General features: G+C 43.1%; 1 protein-coding gene across 4 annotated transcripts in view; it reads right to left on the reverse strand.

Moving 5' to 3' along the window:
- BICD2 (BICD cargo adaptor 2) overlaps positions 1–22,888 on the reverse strand; it is a gene marked incomplete at its 3' end in the record, with an annotated part of 97,120 nt that overhangs the window by 40,359 nt on the left and 33,873 nt on the right. For all 4 annotated transcript variants that reach the window (XM_082487574.1, XM_082487572.1, XM_082487573.1 and 1 more), the window contains one exon: positions 7,378–7,590. In XM_082487574.1, the coding sequence (XP_082343700.1) occupies positions 7,378–7,590 (213 nt within the window). The remainder of the gene's footprint in view (positions 1–7,377; positions 7,591–22,888) is intronic.

Consider the following 22,888-nt stretch of genomic DNA (forward strand, 5'->3'; position numbering starts at 1 on the left):
TGCTCACTTCAGAGGTAACTCTTTCAGTGTATCTTCGCATTATTTACCTGTGCTTCTATATGCACAGTTGAAAAAAAAGCGATGAATCAAGGAATATCTTCTATACGCTGCTGTGGGGGAGTATTTCAGGGAGGGGATTCTGCCCTGCTGCTCTGCTCTTGTGAGACCACAACTGGAATATTGTGTCCAGCTCTGGAGACCTCAACACAAAAAGGACATGGACCTGTTGGAGCGGGGCTAGAGGAGGCCACAAAGATGACCAGAGGGCTGGAGCCCCTCTGCTGGGAGGACAGGCTAAGAGAGTTGGGGGTGTTCAGCCTGGAGAAGAGAAGGCTCTGGGGACACCTTATAGCAGCTGAAGGGGGCCTTCAAGAAAGCTGGAGAGGGAGTTTTTACAAGGGCACGTAGTGATAGGATGAGGGGGAATGGCTTCAAACTGGAAGAGAGGAGATTTAGATTAGATATTAGGAAGAAATTTTTCCCTCTGAGGGTGGTGAGCCCCTGGCGCAGGTTGCCCAGAGAAGCTGTGGCTGCCCCATCCCTGGAGGTGTTCAAGGCCAGGTTGGACGGGGCTTGGAGCAACCTGGGCTGGTGGGAGGTGTCCCTGCCCAGGGCAGGGGGGGTCGGAACTGAATGATCTTTAAGGTCCCTTCCAACCTAAACCATTCAATGATTCTATTCCAACAGGGTTTTGGTTTGTTTTTGCTTTTTTATAAAAGTTTATGTAAAGCACTCAGCTCTCTTACACAATTCTGCTTTCTTGGGGTTTTTTTTGTTTGTGGGTTTGTTTTTTTTTTTTTTTTTTCCCAGCAAATTGACTGTGTAACTGGCCCACCTGCTTCTGTGTCCGCCTCTGGGAGTTACACCAGCACTCAGGCACCTTCATTTCTTACACAAGGCTGAAGCATAAAGCCACCCACAAATCCCTGCTACAGAGGCTTTCTAGCAAATCTCACCATATTCTGCAATGAAGGGATGACTTTTTTTTTTTTTGTCTTCGCTCCTTAAACAAAAGGAGCTCGGCTCCTCACTCTTTGTCAACATCCTACCCCAAACCCTCCGGTTCCTTCTTGCTTCCTTCTCTAGATCAACGACCTTGCTCCTGTTCCTTTGGTGACCATGACGAGTTTCTCTCTCAACTCATTCTGCCTTCACAGGTTCTCCAACCCTCTGTACCTCCTGGAGACAAGTTTTCTAGAAAAGCCTCCATTTACACCTCCCTTCAGTGCAACCCAAAATCTTACACTGCCAAAACTCCAAGCTCCGTTGCTCCACAGAAACCAATGCTACCCTCAACTTTCAAAGCTTTTCAGCCTCCTTCACTCCAATTCATCTAAATATTAGCACTGAAGTCATCTTCCTTCCCATGTCATATTGTCCATGAAAAACGTGCCTTTTTCTCCGCTTTCTGCATTTGACACCATTTTAATGCCATTCACATCTCTGACCTCTTTTTCCATTCTTCACACTTCTGCTTCCAAAAGCTGCAAACCCTCCTCTGCTACTGTCCTTTCTGCTTGGAAAGAACTCCTCTAGAGATCAAGTCATTTTTTCTTCCTTTCTTTTCCAAGATTCTTCTGAGGAAAGACAATAAATCTTTCAGCATTTTCCCTTCTCTTAGCTGTTCACCCACATATACAGCATTACAGATTAGACATTATTCAGAATGGGGAAGCTGGTTTAGTCTACACCATGCAAGCATGTACAGAAAATAAGTGTTTTACAAGAATATATTTGCTATATGATTAACATTACTTCAAGACCTTTGCAATATATCCAGAAATATTAAGGCCATAACATTGAGAATTTCATACAATTTCATTGCATTAAAATTGCATTTTATTTAAAAAGGGAAGAAAGAGCCCTCTTGATTTGATACAGAAATACAGGTCAGGCTACATGAACCAAATCTAGAATACATTGTAATAAAGTACTTGCACACACTTTTGGCCACTTACCAGTAGTGCACAGTCTGTAATTTAGAGCACAATAAAAATCTTGTTTCCACTTATTCTCTGCTATAATGGAACCCATGCCTTCTTTAAGCATGGCTCCTGATACAGCTTTTAGGAAAGGAAAGGCAGTACCGCATAGTGTTTGTATCCATCTGAAACATAATAAAAACCCATTAAAAAAAAACTGTTTTAGCAGAACATGGACGCTTTCTTTCCTTGGCTGCAGGGAGATCTGTTGTGCATCTTCCTGTAGGGGTTACCAGTGCATTCAAGAGGGAGAAACAGAAAGCAACACAAAAGACTATTCAGCAGCTTAGCTATGCTGAATAGCTTATCCCTAGTGGGAAAGAAAAGCGTAATCCTAACTTTAGGAACACTCTTCCTTCACCGATGATGTTAAGGAAACCTGGAGAACTTTAGCAATCAGATTACAGTGTATTTATAGAAGAATTATCAGCCCTCATCACTTGGAGCAGATAGAGTCATGTCTGACAAACAACTTAATGGCCTACCATGGTGAAAACACTGGCTCTGAAAAATAAACACTTGCTAGCAATTAAAGCAGTCAAATATTGCAAACAGCCTGTGTCCTGGGCTTCCCAGCAATGTCCCTTCCACCTCAGTTCACATATTTTTAACTGCAGGGCCCAGAAAGCTGATACGAGCAGCTGTAATATTGCTACATCCAACGATATGGAGAGATGACCGTGAGCAACTACACAACAGCACGTGTAAGGCAGTCGTGGTTGCAGCGGCCTGACCTAATGCAGTGCATCTTACGTTTCCAGTGATGGAAGATCAGCTTCTGCTTGAAGCTGTTCTAATCAGAGTGCGGGCAATTTCTGCGTGTCCTTCAGTGAAGCATTTGGCTACCCACAACCAGAGACCAAGTTCTAGGACTTCACTGAAGAAGACGGCAGGGTTGGTTGGTTGGTTAGTTTTTTAGGTTTACTCTGAGAGTATGGGTGAGCTTCATAAGACATACACTTAGCTAAGGAAGTTATCTACAGGATTGGACTAGAGCATGAGGGTTGTTAGAGTCACTTGAGACTCTGGAAACACAAACTGGTGGCCATTCCTCTGATGTGAGGCAAGGGAATAGGACGGAGGGATAAAACTGACGGATCTTTATAGAGGTCTACCTGCTGGGTATTCCTTTTCTCTAAGGTTAAAAACAAACAACAAAAAAACCCAGGATTAACAATTGTGTGTCTGTGTTTGACACAGGCCTCAAAAAACCCAGCACTATAAACAGAAACAAAGAGAGTCCCCTGCACACAGCAGGGCCAGGTAACTGCATGGTGTTCGTTATCCTTCAGATTGACACACGCTTTCTTGGTAAAGCCCGTCAGTCAATAATGCAGAACAAGAAAGTTTCTTCAGAACAAACCTCAGAAAAACAGCTTCCATGGAGGAAGCCTTGGAGGAAAAAAAAAAAAAAATTACTCACATGTTGCTGATAGCATGATTTAAAAAACCCACAAGTTATTTAGTACATATTATATTGCACCATGTCAGGTCAGCTATTTTTCTTAACTAACGTATAAGAGCGCACACATTAAAATATATTTCCTTCTTTAGGTTACATAATCAGAACGCCTTTTACTTTCCTGGGAAAAAAATCGCTCATTTATTGTTCAGCTGCTCCATACTGGGCATGGCCGCCTCATGACTTCACAGCCAAATCACCCGATGAAATCTGTTTTGGTCTTACTAAAACACAGGAGAGACGAAAGAAGATTAAAAAAGAATGGCAATTAACAATTACTCAGGAGCAATTACTCCTTCCAAGTGAGTCTTCCAGGACACAGGAGCTGCTGAGCTAGCTAATGACAGCAGTAAAACTCATAATCTGTAACCACCCTGTCAGCCTGTCTTAACAGGCCAAAGTTAGATAATTCAACAGAAAGCGTCAAAATCACTTGTGTCTGCTACAGCAACTCCAGGTGTACCAAATGTCACTCTTCTCCTTTAAAAAACAACTCATCGTTTCTCTGCAAGTGTCCTGAGAAGACACGAAAGGAATGATACAATCTTAAAATGCACAGTCTTGAATGTGCTTCCAACTGATGTGGGTCAACATCTGGCCTCAACCCACCACCACCACCACTACTGCCAACAGCATCTCAAGGGGAGCCGCTGCCAGATACACTCGACCATCTTCCTTGTGCCACTATTAAGGACTGAACTGATATTTTCAAAAAAAGCCCCAGCAACAGTAAAACTCTGTATCCTATCAGATAGGTACAAAACAGCAGATAGAAACTTTTGCAGCCAGCCTTGACAAGCAAATCTCCCTTAAAAATAAAGCAGAGATTCAGCCTCAGTTGATTATCCGACTTTTTTCTTTCCTTTTTGCTTTTAAACTTCCTTTTAGTTTTGACAGGAGGCAGCCTCTGCCTGGCCAGAGGACACACAATCAAGCATTTTCCACATCCTTCCTCTTAACAAATCCAGAACAGTTGCAATGGAAGCAAAGTTTCCTGTTCCCCCAGACATCTCGCAAGTCAGTTCTCATGATAAGCAATAATACAGGGCTTCCAAAATACACACTATAAAGACTATATCTGCCTACAAAAATTCTCTGCAACAAGATGGCGAAGAGCCACAGCAGTTTTTCTTTCACCAGCACTCAGAAAAAAGGAAGGAATTTCCACTCCGTCTCTGCGGTCTAAAACAGTAGATCATATTCCACCTTCATCCCCTACACTTGCAGCCCACGGCAGCATTCTTCACAGCACAGAGTCTCCTTGACCTATTATCAACATAAAACTTTTTACCATGAGGCAGGCTAAGACTAAGCACAGCAACAGGGACTGGGGAAAAGCACGCTGCTCATCTTGCTCACTAGCTTCCAAGGGCGACAGCATCTTTTTGATTTCTCTCACACAATGCTTACAACTTTAATTTGCTATTAGAGCTACAAACCATCACCGGAGGCCTGTGCATACCCTCCTGTTTCCACTTACCTGGACAACAATGGTGAAACAGCAAAGATTTGCACTTGGGCCACTTTCTGATGCATTGTACAAGAGAAAAGACAAGTCCCTCAAGATAGTCATATTGACTTGGTGTTTTAGTGGGCCAGGAGAAGGCCGGTATCCCTGTTCACACACCCTGCCTCACCATTCCCTACCAGTAGTTATAGGGCAATTCAAACCAAAATGCAATACACAAATAGGCATCTTCAGAGGAAAAGAATCCCAAACCACACATGGTCAATTGGCCCAGATGTTTTCATTTTAACACAAAAACTTTCATGGCATTTCTTTTTCTCCTCCTCATCTCTTCACCCTACCACATTATACCAGCAGCAGAAGAACCAGCTAGGCTGAAAAAACAAAAAAAAAACAAAAAAAAACAAAAAAAAAAAAGCAAGGAAAGAAGAATGCACGCACCGAGATGACACAAAGTGACAGGCAGAGAACCCCCTAACTGCAAGGTTCCAGTTATTTATCACATTAGGTTTCAATTTTTATTTTTCTTTAACTGAGTTCTGTTTCCATTCAAAGTTCAAAATCAGTCACATCCAGTTAATTATCATCAGCCTTTATTCAAGTAATTAAATGCATCTTCCCCCGTTCAGCAGAAGAGGGCTTAAAATTAGAAAACAAACAAACAAACAAAAACCAAACCAAAAACGTTGAAAAAATTAAAATCTTCACAAGAAACCCAACATTGCCCACTTTCCCTCCACCTGCACTCTCCAGTTTGCACTGGGGTCCATTTCACACAAGCGTGTTTGTGCAAAAGGCTACATGGGCGAGGTGGAAGGACAAAGCACAAGAAAAAAAACCCACCCTACAACCTGGCAAACTGACAGCTCATCCCAGGGCTGCATAAAGCAAAACGCAGCTCCAAGCAAAGGGGGCTGAAACGTGGCAGTACCTAGGAGAAAAAAATCCCCTTCAGCTGCAGTGACGCAGGGAGCTGGATGGAAATCTGCCGACCAGCATGCTTTGAAGCAGTGTTTGGAATCTGTTACGGACACGATGCTGCCTAGGGGGCAGGGAGCTTTTGCTTTTAAGCTGTTCATATAGGTTAGGAAATAAGAGTTGTGTGTGTGCTTGCAGGGACTGGTTCCTTGCCTAAGCAGAGCACATGGACCGATTCCAGCCCTGTTATCCCACAGCCAGGACCCATGAAATTAAAGGAGAGCTTGACTGGCCTGTTCAATCACCTGGGACAGTTTGCCCCACAAATCTCCTCTGTCCTACCCCAAGGAGAGGTACTGTTGAACCGCCCCATTGTCTCCACAGAAGTAACCCACACTTCCTCATGAATTTTACCACCAAATATTATCTTCATATCAGTTACTATGTTCTAGAGAAATTAAACGAGACACTTCTGATTTTCAGCCCTGGTCATGCAGAGTACGTCAAGACCAAGACATGGGATCTTAGCTAGCTTCCCATCCTGGCAGGGGTGGCCAGTGATTATCTCAGGGCTAGATAAGACTAGTAGCCAGCGCTTCAAAGGAAGGTGCAAGAAAGCTCATGAGTAATAATTGCTGATTACTTACCACATCCATCTGTGGTTTACAATCTCCTTTTACCCAGTCTAAATTTAAGCAATGGTTTGAACTCTCAAGACGATCTTTTCCCCATCAGTGCCACAGAGATTCTTGCTGAGCTACAGATTTCCTAAGTAACTAAGCTTTTTCAGTCAATTTCTCAGCAATTATTTCCCCTCGGAAATAGGCAGTTTTAATACTAAAACAATAAAAGGTGAAAGGTGCTTTGAAATAGTCAGTTAAGCAACCTACGAAAAAGTAAAAACCATCACTTTCCTGAGAGAAAACACAAGGCTATAAACTTCGCTACTACCCCTCTTGTGCAATTCAGTGTTTTGTTATGCTCCCACATCCTTAAAAAAAAAAAAGGATGGGTGGAAAAAGTGATAAAAGGGGAAATTATGTCCCAAATATTTTGCAGCAAGAAAATCCGTACTGGGAGCAAGGCAGAAAAAGTACATCCCAAGCACCTCTGTTCTTGGATTAAAGAGCTTCCTCTGCTTTTTAAGGAAGCAGTTCTCGGACTGAGAGTACTGATGTCCAGTATGCACAGCACCCGCGTGACTCGGACACGCAGTCATGCATCTGTCCAATGAGCTGGGACACAAGACAGTGGTTACTGCAGAACTAGTAGGTATTTGAACAAGGCAGAGCAAATTTGTACCAGGGCAGAACCACTGTGGCCACAACAGGCTGGGTCAATGGATGGAACCAGAAAGCTGGATTTACTGTATTGCTTAATCACAGATGCAACACCTTGCTGAAGTCTTGGAGAGACAACCCGTCTTAGCAGCTGCCGGTATTAAGCAGATGGCGACCAGCTGAAGAACCTTCCTTATTTTGATTACGCAGCACAAGACAACATAGCCACAATACAAGCTGTGGTGCACACTGTGCACCTTCACTCACCTCTTTCAGTTCCTGTGCAACAGAATTAAGGCGCTCATTTTCAGACTGAGTGTTGGCAAGGACATTTCGGAGCTGCTTCAGTTCTGTCTGCAACTCCATAACCTTCTTCATGTAGTACTCTTCCTTGGTAGCTGATTCCTGAATCAAGGTCTCCTCTCTGCTCTCTCCGTCTGCTGCTACCTTCTTGTGGTTGGTATGGGCCTGCCCAAAAGCCTAGGACAGTCAGAAAACAAATCTTTTGTTAGTAAACTCAGCATTGTGCATAAGTAACTTCCACTTTAAATGGCTGAAGTTATTACCTTCATATTTCTTTGATGCAAAACAATGCAGCCTTTTCCTACATTCCCCTCTTCTGGGATCAGACCTTTAAATGCTATCAAGTGGCCACACAGGGCTTTTGAAAGCCACATGCATCACACAAAGAATGTCTTGTGAGGATGCAGAGGATACTTACATAGAACCTCGTATAAACCCTCGTGGGAGCAAACAACAATTTATTTATTGGAGTCCGCTATTAAAGCAAGACTTTGGTTTTTCAAGAAACCCACTGCAAGATGACCAGACACTTTTGCGTGCATGTATTCTCTACAGTTGGGTCGGACTCACTTCTGCCAAAACTGAATCACTGCACACAGATTTAGCATTAGCAAGCCCATTCCATTTCTCAGGCTGGGAGCGCGCTCGCTCTTCCTGATCCAGCTGTACCGAAGAAACACATCACCGCCTGCTCACTGCTGGAGATTACTGCCCCCTCAAACCTGCCAACCCACTGCGGCCATAAGTGAGCGAGGTTAGCGGGGCGACTCCCCAGCCAGGTTAAGCTAAGGTGGGTCACTCTGCCTGAAGTAGGTCACTCTGGCTGCAGACGTCATCCCTAGCAGCATGCCAGCAAAGGGACTTAGAGGCAGGTTACAGAGATCTACCCTCTTCAGCATAGCATGCCTCTGTTTAGACCTGGTACGCTCATTTTTTACCTCCTCCTCCTGCTTCTTTTTGGGGTGGGGTTCATTTTGCTTGACACTCTACCAGGCGCTGCTCCTAGCAGCAGTGCACTCCAACACACCAGCAAGCGGCCCACAGACACCCCAGCCACCAGACCGCAGCGTTTGAGAAAGCCCTCAGCGGCTTTCACTAATAGATGTTATAAAGCAAAGACTTTAACATTTTAAGTAGGTATATATTTGTAACACACGGCCTAGCAGATGGAGCAAGCTCAACGAGATTAATGAATGCCATCTTTTTAACTGCTGCATGTGCGGGCACCACAATCCAGCCCGAGATGTATTTGGAGCTTTCAGGTGCATCAGCCTCTTTCGGGACGCCAGTGTCCATACGGCAGGTTTTCATAGCCAACATTAATACCAGGCATTAAGCCAGGTCAAGGACAGATCAGCAACTCATAAAACTCCTTGTCTAGTCATGCATTACATTTTCTATTCATCATCTTTTGCTAGCTCTTCAGAAATATATCATCAGCGCAGAAAAAAAATCTGCTTCAAAGAGAAGCAGATTTCAGTATTTTATCACTTCTATATATTACACCAGATGCATTAACAGTACAGTAATTACTGAAATTAGCACAGAATTATTGAAACAGATGATTGAATGTGCTAGCTCTGCCTACAGTTAAAGACACCCACATATTGCTCCTATCAGAGTAAATTTTATTTCAGATAAGCCAGTCAGAGATACAGGAGACAAATATTCATTGAAAAAAATCTAGCCAGATTCACTGAGATGGCCCAAGGGAAATTAAAAAGCATTTCAGACAGAAAGTAAAGCACCATCTGTGCAAGTCCTCCTCAAATGAGTTTCAACAAAGCAGCTTAAAAGCCTAATACCTAAGATCTCCATAAATGTTAAAGGGATAGCAAAAAACACGCAAACTTCTCAAATACACTCTCTTTTTTCCATAAAGAATGGAGATCTACCTTTTAGAGACCTGCATTAATGACAACTCTCCAACACCGAGAAAGGGACGCCAGGCACCCGTTTGCCCGGTGAAGGGGCACTGTGGTCTCGGTAGCGGGATGCCAACGCAGAGCACACGGAAGCTCCAGATACTCAAAACCACACCTGATCAGCCAGGCAGCAGAGTCCAGGAAGGATTCAACTCAGAAGCTCAGGAATACCACTAAGGGAGAAAATCTTGAGAATAACAACTAATTTGCTCTTAAAACTTTCAATGCTAGGCCTCGGATTTCTTTAACAACCAAAAAGAGAATGTCATCATTTTGCAGATGCCCACTATTGGCAGGGAGTATTTGAACACAGAAACTGGCAGAGCGGATGAGACTGGGCTTTTTTTTTTTTAATCCAATATCCTGTCTTCTACAGAGGCTAATGCCAGATGCTTCAGAGAAAGGTGCAAGAAACCCCACAATCTCCCAGAGTTGGGATTGCCTTAAGACTTGAAGCAGAATTCTTGATATAAATTTGGAAGAGCTATGAACATTTAGTTACCCATGTAAAATACCCCCTTATTTTTCATGTGATTATGCATTTTTGGCCTCGATAAAATCCTACAGCAATAAATTCTGATTTTAAATCATGCTCTTTCATGACAGTTTTTGGTCAGTTTACAAATTTCCCATAAAAGATAACATTTTCGTTCAGAGATTTGAAGATGTGTTGCTATTCCATGATATTCCATTCTCTCTCTTGTACATATTCAGAAATGACCTCATACATTCATGTCCATCATTCATTGTTTTTAGAGCTTCCATCACAGCCCTCTATTCCCTGGTGAAGGCAAGGTGAAGTTCATTAAGTTATCATCACTTTTATGTCTGAGAAGGTTTTTTTTTCACGCCCTAAAGACAGTCGGACTACCTTTTTAGAAACTGTCTTTTATTAGGGCTTATCCCAAATAGCAAAGCTAACCCAACCAAACAGGAACCACAGATATCAGCTCACGCAGACCAACTGTGGAAACGAGCTCCTGGATCACCAAAGGATGCTGCTATCCTTTGTGGGCCCCAGTTATTTCTGCACAGCAAGCTTGTTACTTGCTCTCAACCAGCAAGCTTGTGAAGTTTCAGCAGAAACCCTGCCATTAGCTTGATGGTATTACTGTCCAGGGTCTGGAAGATGTGTACAGAACCATGAGTCTCTGACACTACATGGGAGCACAAGAAACCTTCCTAACAGCCATGGACATCAGGACAGGCAGCCTGGGACAATTCCATCTGGGTGGATTTATAAGGGAACACTTAAAAAGCACCTCCACTCTAACCAAGCTTCATTCTCTCTCTTGTACATATTTAGAAATGACCTCATACATTCATGTCACAAGCGATTTTCATAATTGCAACAGCCTGTGTGGAACAGGACATTTAACAAGTTTGTGCAAAATTACAGGGCAATGCACTTAACTTCCACAGCTACAGCCCAGGCCTGTTTTAAATCAAGGTATTAAAAGGAAAACTGACTTTTTACTGATGTCGATGAAATGCATGTGCATGAAAACCATACACTTTCACATACTCAAAGTCCAGCATCTACCCATCCACTTTTGCTTTAACTTTATATGTAAAACACAGAATTAGAAGTCAAATTCATCCTGTTCTTCCTCCTCTTCCAAAACCTTTATTTCTATCTACCAAAGTAGGGAAGAAAAGTGTTCACAGTTACACCAGAATGATACTCTTTGGAGTAAATCAAAATGCTGTTAAATCACCTTTCTTGTTTGCAGCATTCCTTACATCAGAAGACTCAAAACAATTAGGAAACTCATACTATCACAAATAGCCCAGCAAATCTAATTGCTAAAAATCAAGGAGATTTCTACAAATTTAATCTTCAGACGATGATGTCTTAAAACTCAAGAATTCAAAACTCTCCACAGTAATTATAAATGGGAAAAGGAATTTGGACAGCGATCAGATGAGGCAGACTCATCCAATAACTGAGATGTTATATAAAATGGTCAAAACCAGCTCACCTCAAATAAAGCCCTGGATCAAACAGGTTCAAAGTTACAATTTTCAGAAGACAGACTCAGCAAAAACGTGGAGGAAACTTCACCTTGATGATTACACAGATTCACCAGTGTATTTTGCAGGAGGAATCTGATCTCAATCACCTTATAGGCAAGCAGATAGCTTTTGCATGAAACCCATCACACTGAAAGAGACTTCCATATAGAACTCCAAGCTTTGAGAAGAAAGTGTTCCTGATCCCTCGAAGATTAGCATGCTTGTTAAGGTATCAAGTACTTCTTAACAAGATTTTAAATCTAACCTTTTAGCTAACCTTTTTCAAAAAATTCCTTCACGTGCAGATGTTCACTGATCACATGAAATGTGAAGGATCTCTGAAACACACTTCTTGGAGAGTTTCAAATGCTGCGCTTCTCTCAGGATAGCTGCAGTGACACGGGAGGTGCGCAAACTGATCTCAGTCATGCCCCAAAGTGGGGAAGACTGCCGGCCTCGTGGAAATTCGGAACAGTGCTGTTTTGTTTACTTCTTTCTTTCATCTGTCACTCCAGACCTTTACTTAGCCAGAAGCAGGTCCTAAAAATAATGACATTCTCCCCAAAGTATGCTGCTTATACGTCCAGATTTTCCAGGACTTCTTGAACTAGACTGCTGAAAACAAGAGGTTCATGGAGTATTTGGAGCCTGGTCAGTTTAGCACAAAATACTACGATGTCACTATTTAAAAAAAAAACCAAACAAACCCAAAACAAAACAAAACAAAAAACCAATAATAAAAACCGTGATGCTGGGGAGAGGTCTTTGAGCTAGAGCAAATCCTCTACCAACTTCTGCAAAGAGCTGGTGTCCCTAAAGGTCTGCTGAGATCCAACACTACTAGTCCATGTGCTGCACAGGGACTACTACAGGCTTTGGTGCCTCCCTGGGCACCACGCTTCCGTCTCTTCCTGTCTTCTTAACTGGCATGCAAGTCCAGGCACACACTGAACCACAGCAAGAATGGAAAGGCAAAGAAAAAGCCTCAGAGTTGCTTAAAGCAGATGGACCAACAAGGAAAGAGTCACAACCCCACTCCCCCAAGATCATAGAATCACAGAAAGATTTGGGTTGAAAGGGACCTTAAAGATCATCCAGTTCCACCTCCCTGCCCTGGGCAGGGACACCTCCCCCCAGCCCAGGTTGCTCCAAGCCCTGTCCAGCCTGGCCTTGAACACCTCCAGGGATGGGGCATTGCAGATGTTACAGAGGAACAAACAGCAGAAATAAGATCTCCCTCTTACTCGGTCAAAATGACAGGGAAGTTCCTGTGCCGTGAAAGAACACACCCAAGAAAACAGAAAACCACAGTGAATCTCAGTGAAGGGGTTTCATAAGATAAGTTGCTAACAAATCCATTTGTCATCCAAAACTGAACTAAAATGTTTCCCATTTAAAGAACCAGGGGAGCAGGGAAAGACAAAGATTTCAAGGATTAAGAAAGAGGGAGGAAAATCTTGAAGGAGCTCAGGGCTCTACAATACCAAATCAACTTCTGGACAGTATGTGTCATCCTGGTAACAAGAAAAATTTGATTCCCTCAGATTAAAAAAAAAAAAAAAAAAAAAAAAAAAAAGACAAAAGACTGGCTTGTAGCAAACATGAAAAGCTCTTTTCTTTTTTCCCCACAAAAATGTTTTGCTGGTGTAATTCCTCAGCCTGAACACAAGCCCAAATGATCTTTTTAAAGACAAATCTACCTTCCGCCCCCAACTCCCCACCCCCCCTTGGTCAGTTTATATCACATTCTTTGGTTGCTAGATAGAAACAGTTGAGAATTAACCAAAAAAAAAAAAACCAAACATATTCTAAAACATGCATCAGAAACCAAGGTCAGATTTTCAGAGATGCAGGTACTTGCTTAACCAGTTTATGCATAGCCTAGAGCCAAGTACTGGCCACCGGTTATCCTTCCGAGACAACCCCACTGAGCTTGCTAATGCCTCTTCATACACAGGACCATAAAGGATCATTTTGTCCGTTTTGAAACAAGCTCTCTGCTGTTTCATCACAACTGAAATAAGCACACAGCTTATTCTTCGAAAAAAATAAAACTTTCTCGCATTTGATTGCTCACCCCAGTGGGTCCTGAGTTACTAAACAGCCATCTCAGCGGTAGCAGCAGGGGACAAAAACATTAAAACTATTAGTGATTTTTAACATCTACTCTGTAATTACTTAAAAATTGTATTTATGTATGCTCGTGAAGTGAAAGCACTGCAAATCTGAATACATCCTTCTTAGTCTACAAAAGTCTTCACAAGGGCGCATAAGAAACCCCACCTGTAACAGTCCATTGTTTCTAACACTTTTACATGAATGCCAGCCAAGGATATTTTCAACCTCTAAGTGGCTTAAACACAGTGCTCCACTTGCATCACTTGACTGAAAAACAGGTCCTAGGAAGGAGCCGGGTACACCCCATGCATCTCCCCACTATCTCCTGGGCAGGTTAAGGCTGGAGCTTGAGAGACAAAGCTCTTTCTTTATATACACCCTCCTTTTGTGTCACATTCAGGGAGGTTATCACACCTCTCTCCCTCAGCATGTCAAGAAAGTCAAACCTTTCTTCAATAAACACAAGTCTGGAGTGTTTCTAAAATTTTCCTCTCCACCTACAGATACAGAGAAGGACAGATGCCTTGGTGAACAGGGACAGCAGCACCTCTTCCAGTGAACAACACTTACGCTGCCAAATATTTATACTGTGCACCAGTTCTCTTTCCTTAAATGAAGACAGTTCAAGGGCAAAGAAAAAGGGGGATAAGGTAAAATTCAAGTAAACCACCCATTTTTTCCCTGCACGCAAGTCCTGCTTGCTTGTAGTCCTTGGAGCACATACATTTCTGAGTTGGGGAAAACAGACATTGAGGAGAGTCTAAACAACGGGGTTGGTATTTTCGGTCTTGGGATTTTTTTGCATTACAGTATTTACAAAATCCTTAGGTGCTCCACAATCACATATATGCAGTACTATACAGAGCACATGTTCAGTGTTGAGAAGCAGAACACCCCCCGAAACCAAGCTGTAAACAGCCACCAAGGGACAGCAACGGGAAAAAAAGGCTAAAATACAGTGTGGTTTTGTTCCTGATGCTTCACACACCTAAAAACTAAGCTGCTGTTTCTAATCAAGGATAAAGAAAGCTTGGAAAATACCAACACAGAAAATATCAATTAATTTTGGAATAAGAAGAACATCAGAGAGAGCAAAGTGGCAATATTCAAGTGTAATGCCGTTAGGAGGTGGGCAGAGACAGAGTTCCACTCACCTGAGAGGTCTGAGTCCTGTGCTCTGGAGGGAGACACACCTACAGGCTCCAAACACAAATTCACAAGGCAGAGGACTACATGCAAGCAAGTGATCCCACATCCCAGTGACAGAGGTGGATCATATGGTAATGTCACTGAAAATCAGAAATCCATGCAAGACCTTGCACTTCAAAACATTTAACATCTTTGTTGGCGACATGGATGTTGGGATGGAGTGCACCCTCAGCAAGTCTGCCCACAACAGCAAGCTCTGTGGAGCAGTTGACATGCTGGAGGTGAGGGATGGCATCCAGAGGGACCTGGACAGGTGTGAGAGGTGGGCCTGTGCAAAACCCATGAAGTTCAACAAGGCCAAGTGCAAGGTCCTGCACGTGGGTCAGGGCAATCCCAAGCGCAAATACAGGCTAGGTGGAGAATGGATGGAGAGCAGACCTGAGGAGAAGGACTTGGGGGTGTTGGTGGATGAGAAGGTCAACGGGAGCTGGCAATGTGCACTCACAGACCAGAAGGCCAACCATATCCTGGGCTGCATCAAAAGAAGTGTGGCCAGCAGGGAGAGGGAGGTGACTGTGCCCCTCTGCTCCACTCTTGTGATACCCCACCTGGAATATTGTGTCCAACTTTGGAGCCCTCAACACAAAAAGGACATGGACCTGTTGGAGCGGGCCCAGAGGAGGCCACGATGATGATCCGAGGGCTGGAGCCCCTCTGCTGGGAGGACAGGCTGAGAGAGTTGGGGGTGTTCAGCCTGGAGAAGAGAAGGCTCCGGGGACACCTTATAGCAGCTTTCCAGTATCTGAAGGGGGCCTACAAGAAAGCTGGAGAGGGACTTGTAAAAAGTCCTGTAAAAAGGGCATGTAGTGATAGAACGAGGGGGAATGGCTTCAAACTGGAAGAGGGGAAATTTAGAATAGATATCAGGAAGAAATTTTTCCCTCTGAGGGTGGTGAGCCCCCGGCCCAGGCTGCCCAGAGAAGCTGTGGCTGCCCCATCCCTGGAGGTGTTCAAGGCCAGGTTGGACAGGGCTTGGAGCAACCTGGGCTGGTGGGAGGTGTCCCTGCCCCGGGCAGGGGGGGGTCAGAACTGGATGATCTTTAAGGTCCCTTCCAACCTAAACCATTCTATGATTCTATGAAAAACCTTCATTGGTTTACAATACAAATTTCAGTGGGATTTAGCTACAAAAAGCCTTGCAAAGGAAAGGTGATATTGCGTGCCACAGCATGGCAATGGACCGAGCAAGTAAGAAACAGTACCAGAAGGTAAATGATGGCCATCCAGCTAGTCTTTGGCCCATGCATCGATCAGTCACAGACCTTGTTAGAACTGAGGGTGCACAGCCCATCCTCCATATGGGATACAGGAAAGAGGCGCTTTTGTACCACTTTGTGTCCTCTTAACAATCTCCTGCCCAAAGCAATAATCCTGTGACACTGCCAGTCCAGAACTACAGTTGCCTGGACCAAAGGGTTCACTAACATTGACTACAAATACAGGGTGTAAAAGGTGAGACTAGTTGCAGCTGCTGATGTATCTGTAGACATAGGGAAGAAATGGGAAAATAAGACCCTGAGCATAATGCTGGGAGCAAAGGACACACACTGGCTTTACAGCTGTAATGCTCCAAGCTGGACAGAAACAACAGAAAAGCAGTAGTCAAGAGGAAAACAAGACTGCGCAAAAGACCGCTACCATTGTCCCCAAGTCATCTCAGATAGGAAAAACAAAACACCAAAACATCTAACCTTCACATACTGATTAGGATCAAGGACTCAGAAGGAGCCACACAAATGAAATCACCTGAAACTGCTAGGGATATAACAAACACCACTGTACATTTAGCATTCGTACCATTTTTCAAAACGTTGGGTAACTGGATGCCTTTGCTACTAAGAAAAGTTTCTATTTCCCTTCTTTTATAATGCATGACAGTAATGATGCCTGGCCCTGGCGTCCCCCACTGATGGGCAGGTTGCTAGCTCCAGCAGTCCCAGTTTTTCAGAAAACCTTCATGGACACGCATTACAAACAGCATCCGGATTACAAACCACCGAGCAACTTCAAGCTGCAGCTTGCTTTACACATGACAAAACTCTAGTATTGCAGTTTTCAAGATTATATGCTTTAGAGGCCAAGACTTAATTTTCCCCACTATAGAGAGCCTAAACCCAGAGGTGCCCAGCCTTCCTTTGTTCTCCAAACTGCTCTGTTTGAGTCTTCTTCATTGTACTGTAGGTTATTTTGCTTTCTTGAGAGGTCAGATTCCTCTATTCACATAAGTATAGAGCTAGGAAAACAGATATAGTTCAATGGTCTCTGCTTATCACAGATTCCCAGCTAGCATTACTGTTTGGTATACAAGCTACAGATAAGATCAACAGCATATAAAAATCCTAAGTCTCTTGCAGACATTTATTGCTGTTGATATTGAATTTTGAGGATGTTTCTCTGCTTATTCCACAAACCTGGTATGATAACAAAAAAGCAAAAGCAGACTTAAAGAAAAAAAAAAAGGTCAAAGATCAATTCTTCAATCCTGCCAGTTATCTGTAACTGAAAACAAATCAGGGAAAACAGAACTATCACTGCAATGGAAAAGAAAAAGAAATGCTAGCTTTAAGTGAATGTTTAACCACAAATCCTTCCACTGAAGCAGAGTCAAGATGTTAGTAATGTATTTGCAGTAAAGCAATTAACGTTTTATATCCAGCTTGGAAAGAATGTAACGTGCATTTCTGGAGCGACTACAAATTTGTTTTTATCAAATGCCTAACCGGTAAAAAAACAGAAGATATAAGTGTTTCAATAAAATATAAAGAATAAACCATAGTACAATGCTACAGGACATAGAATCAGAGCACTGGCATGAAAACATCAGCAAGACATTAGCCATTTTTGCACATAATCATGTCCACATAAACATTTTGCACAACATGCAAGTGCACAAGCAAAGGTAGTGGCAGTGTTAGGCTGATGGCTAGACTTGATGATCTTAAAGGTCCCTTCCAACCTAGATGATTCTATGATTCACTTTTGGAAAAGCTGTTAAAGTTCAGGCATTGGGGCTTCAGATGGTCTCTACTCAGGCATTGCTACCTTGTGCTGGTAGGATAATTCTGTGTCTTCCTAATGCCTCTTTTCAGATGCTGGTCATTGGTGGAAACACGCCAGACTGAAGGGACGATATACCTGCTTCAATCTGGCAATTTATTTGTACTCTTTTACCCCCTCCCACACTCAACAGCAACCTTGGCTTCTTTTTTTTTTTTGGTCAGTGACCAGCTGCTCTTAAAACCGCCCACCCCAGCATCATGCAAAAAAATCCCCCCAAACAGTCACAAGAGAGCAGGAGAGAAGGGCTTTAATCAAGCCACCCATCCTGCAAACAGGTCCATGGTGACAACGGCAGCCGAAGGGCATGAGAAGCCTCACCGCTCAGTCCCCACCTCTCCCCAGCCTCTAGCCCCCCTGCCTCTAACCCCCCCCCCTTATGTGATTTGGGGAGTTTAAGCCGTATCAGCCAGTTTTACCTTCAGAAGTGCAGACTGCAGCTTTTCTGCAGAGCTGTGCATAAACCAAACTTGCAATTTGAGTTTAAATATGCCTCTCGCTCTCATTCTGAGGTAACAGACGAGCTACAGTTACCTTTGAGAGCAGTTTTCAAATGGTACCAGGTCATACTGGTATACTCTTCCCCCTACGTGAAAATCCCACGTTTTCATGTTTTGCTCCTAGCAACTTGACTTCATTTTAATTATCAATGTCTCATCAACATTAAACTAATCAGGATATGTTCATATGCATCAGAAGATTAATTAGCACTAAAAGCCACTCGAATTTTTAATTTTTCTGCATTGTCAGTCTGAATTTAATTAAAAAAAATTCAGTGCCAGTTCAGCTCCTAATTCTTTCTGCTTATTATTCAAAATAAAAGACGTTTTCTGTGGCTCCGCCAAGCACTGTACCTTTTTCATAATAACAAATTCATTATGACCATAATGATCTAAAATAGCGATAGCGTAGTGCAAAAACACTGTTCTGAAGAGACTGATGGCTTTTTACAGGGAGGAAGAAATTTAATAAAAGGAGGTATTATATTCCTCTTGTGCATTGCATTCATGTATTTTCATTTTAAATTTTCTTTTAAAGTGGCCATTCGTGCATTCTTCAGTTAATAGACCAGCGCTTTGACTAACAGCTTCCCAGCTAAGTCCTTAAATGAACACACTAGACTTGTGTCAGAAGCCTAAAGCTGCAGTGACACAAACATTTTCATGTGCTCCCATAAACATGATAATCCTTTGAGCATGACCTAATCCTGCGCTCCCACTGACCCAGTCCCTCTCAGCTCCCAGCTTCTTCAGCTGGGTGACCAGGGCTGACGGTCACACCAGCATGATGGAGGGGATGGATGGATGGATGGATGGATGGAGAGAGGGATGGAGGTGCACAAACCAGAGCCAGAAGACAGTCATCCCTCCTCCCAGCAACAGCCAGCTCCGCTGCCCTGCTGAGACTGAAGCCCTTAACACTGGGAAGGCAACTAAACTCCTTCACTTTGCTTCCAAATGTTTCATCTCACAGAGCTCACTGCTGTTAAACCCTCAGCAGCACCGGGGAAGCTGCAGCCCAAATAGACCAGGCTTTTTCTGCCATCATATCACTAGAAGAAAGTGTCCTACAGGAGTTGATGCTTGAAGAGACTGAAACCTGAGAAGAAAAAAGAAAAGAAAACCTCCCAAAAACAAACATGAGGTTTTGATACTACAATAGAAGGTTCCGATGACTTCCGGGTATTGACAGGAGTCATTCCCATGCAGGCTCCCATTTGTTCTCCTCAGCGATAGGAGGCAGCATGGCAGAGAAGCCAGCCGTCCAGCTTCCCTGCCCCAAACCACCAGCCGCAGCAGACCAGAACGGATGCTCTGGCAATGCCAGAAAAGAATGAGACAGGAGGGACAGCCCAGCAGCAGCACGGTCAAGCTCCAGGGCTCCTTTGCTTCCATTCCAGCTGAGCCAGTGTGATCATCAGACTTACACAAGATTTAACAAGGTTTCAGGTTCGGCAGGAAGAAATGCAAATGCCTTATAAGATCACAATGTTCTACCCTCACAGATTAGAGGAACATTCCACAGATGATTTAGAGGGTTTGTTGTTTTTTTTTCTAATGGTAAAAACACACTGGAGCCTATGTTTAGAACATATTGCTTCAGTGTACTGCTGCTGGGATGAAAGGATTTGGTGATAAAAGTCTAATTTAGCCTGTCAGCTTAGTTAGCTAGACACTTTAAACTGTATTAACTTGCACCATCCAGAGGGCTAAATGCAATTGCCTAAATCAATAGCTAAGCAGCAGCTCTACATATTGTTATGAGAGCTAGTAGCCAGATGTTGGCCCCTCTGGACACAGTTGGGAAGGGGCTGTAACCTCCTCTCCTCCCTCAGTAAATACTCCTTTGATATGACCCACCAAAAAAAAAAAAAAAAAAAAAATCTGAGGAATAAAACACAGGCAGAATGAAGGCAGCAGAAATGGCTCAGAGCAATGCAGGAGACATTCCAATTAAAAGCACCAGCACTTTTTTTGTTCACAGGCATGAGTGCTCCATTTCCATTGCTTTTGTGATTTGGTATGTAGGATCCACCTACAGGCATGAACCAAGGAGTCTAGAGGCTCCAAAGGGATTACTGAAGCTGAGAGTTTGGCTTCAGGTGTAGAATTTGCTGAAGCAGCGAAGAATCAGTTCGCTTCCAAAGTGAATTCATGTGAAAAGGTGTTAACATGACAGCTCTTGAGTCAGGAGATAAAGAAACGCACACAAGACCCAGCATGAGGAACATCGGCAGCATGAGTTTCTCCCAACACCCTTTCCTCCTTGCAGATCACAGCTCGGGTGTGATGGAGAGCTGCTCCTCTGCCCGCTCTCTCCTCGGCAAGGCTAGCAGCCTTACCAGCGAGTCAATCTGGAAATTATTCTTAGCCATTCTTTATTCTTGCCCTTCTGCTCCCTCGTCCAGCAATAAAGCTCAGACTCCAGTAACAAGCGAAGTGTTAGAATCAGGACCATCTTAACAAGCACAGGCAAATCAGATTGCACTGCAGAACAACCCAGTCATGCTTTTCCTGTGCGTTTTGGGTTTTTTTTTTTAAACACAAAAAGGATAATAGCTAGATACTTCAGGACTAGAAAAGTGCAATTTAGAGATTTTTTCCTAAAGAAAGAAACAAGAAATTTCTTTGGACACTTGTAGCTGTGCTCCTTTGACACTGATTCCCCACTAGTCTCAGACAACTGCTTTCTTAATTTCAAAGTTTTCATGATATGGACACCTGCCCAGGCCAAAACCATCCCTTTGTTTCATAAAGGCCACATACCAGGTACAAAGTAGCAATTATTTCTGGACACTCTTGACCCAAGGTGAAATTTCTTGGGCCGTCCCATCCTATTACCCCATTGTCAAGTTAAAATCTGAGGCAGCTCCTATCCTCTTCATGGTATACTGATAAAACATGCTAAGGAGGGGAAAAGGTTGCTCTCTATCATTTAAAACATCTGCTTGATGTGTCATCCCACAAAACGGCCCCACTAACACCACAGGGATACACTTTTGCTCCAGTGCAAGGAGAAAAACAAGCATCAGCTATTTTAAACTACCCCTAGATTCACCACATCCTGCTGAAACTGCACCTTCAGACCAGCAGCCTGCAAACAGGTCAGGCTATCACACGTAATTCATAGGAGCTTCCCATTAATCTGGTACGATTAAGGCAGGTGCTGCTAGCCAGCAGCTATATGCTATTATGAAGACTAAAATCAAGAACTTGTCACCGATTCCTCACACGGTACCGTTCCACCTGCAACAAACATGTACACCCATGCACAGACTGTGAAGGACTGCATTAGGTATACTGCTACACCAAAAACAGTGGTAAGTAATGAAGCACATTTTAAGAAAAGGCTTTTGGATTTCATACAAGGTAAGAGACTTCAGGAGCGTTAAGCGTCTTTGAGATGTCACAGGGAAGAAAAAAAACGAGCTCAAGTTAACAAATTCATGCTGCAGACTTTAGTCTGTCAGGTCTATTTTCTGAGAGAAGCCCTGCATGAGCAATGCTTGCACTAAACCTCAGAAAGCTCTCCATTTACTGCAATACACACACGTAACACTAGGTAAGGATTGACACATATGTCTTGCATTTCTGCTGCTCTCAGCAGATGCTGGAAGTGAAGTAACAAGCCATGAGGCTTTGTACATTACCTGTAACATTTTTACGCTCTTTCTCACACTGAAAATTCAACTCTCACTGAAAGGCAGAAGCTCTACAGCCCATTTTTCATGAGAGAAACAGAGACACAATGAGGTTAAATGCCCTACCCAAGGTTAAACATCAATCAACAAAAGAAGGAATAAACCCAAAGCACGCAGAGTCTCCTAACCAGGCAACCTTCAGCTTCATTACTCTGCCTCCCTACAAGCGAATACTTACCTGGAGAATTTATTCCTGCTGACACACTTTATTGCACGGTGCTATCCTGCCCATGGCTGGTCACCACAGTGTTGAACAGACAGTGTGTAACATATAGAAAAAGGGATATATCAAAGTATCTGTGAGGAAGTATTAAAATTAAATCAAAACACTTCAAAAGAAAAAAAAAATCTCAGAAGAAAAATGGGGGGGAAGGAATCACCTGATCTGACAAAAAATATAGTAAAATACAACACACATGGCAATCCAAATTCGGATACAAACCAAAAAAGTTTTTTTCCAAAATGGCTTGATAAACAGTTCCATAAAAAAAAAAAAAAAAATTCTTCCTATACACATTCCCTGTGTGTGACCTAGTTCAATTCTGTCTGATTGGGGGTCTTTTTTTTGTCTTCCTTGTTCATCAAATCTTATGCTGAAGAACAGACAATGAATTAGAGAATGATTCCAGGAGGACAATTTCATTTCAGAGGTCAAAAGGCTGGTCAATAATGTAACACCATCAACTTGAATAAAACAAGATCACCAACACAAATCTAACCCACAATTGGCACAGGTACAAAGACATACCTAGAAAAAGAAAGAGTGGGCAAAAAAGAATGGAAAGGAAAATCTTATGCTGGTGATGCTGTGTTTAGGGACTGCCTTTTCCCAGCCTGGTCACCTGCAGGCACAGAGGAAACCCACAAGCTTCATCTGTCCTGCCAACAAATGAGAATTTTCCTGTCCTCATCCCAATTTCATCCCTCCCAGAGATTAAAGGAAACATGT

This window comes from Vanellus vanellus, assembly GCF_965231255.1.
Source record: "Vanellus vanellus genome assembly, chromosome: 9".
Lineage (NCBI taxonomy): Eukaryota > Metazoa > Chordata > Aves > Charadriiformes > Charadriidae > Vanellus > Vanellus vanellus.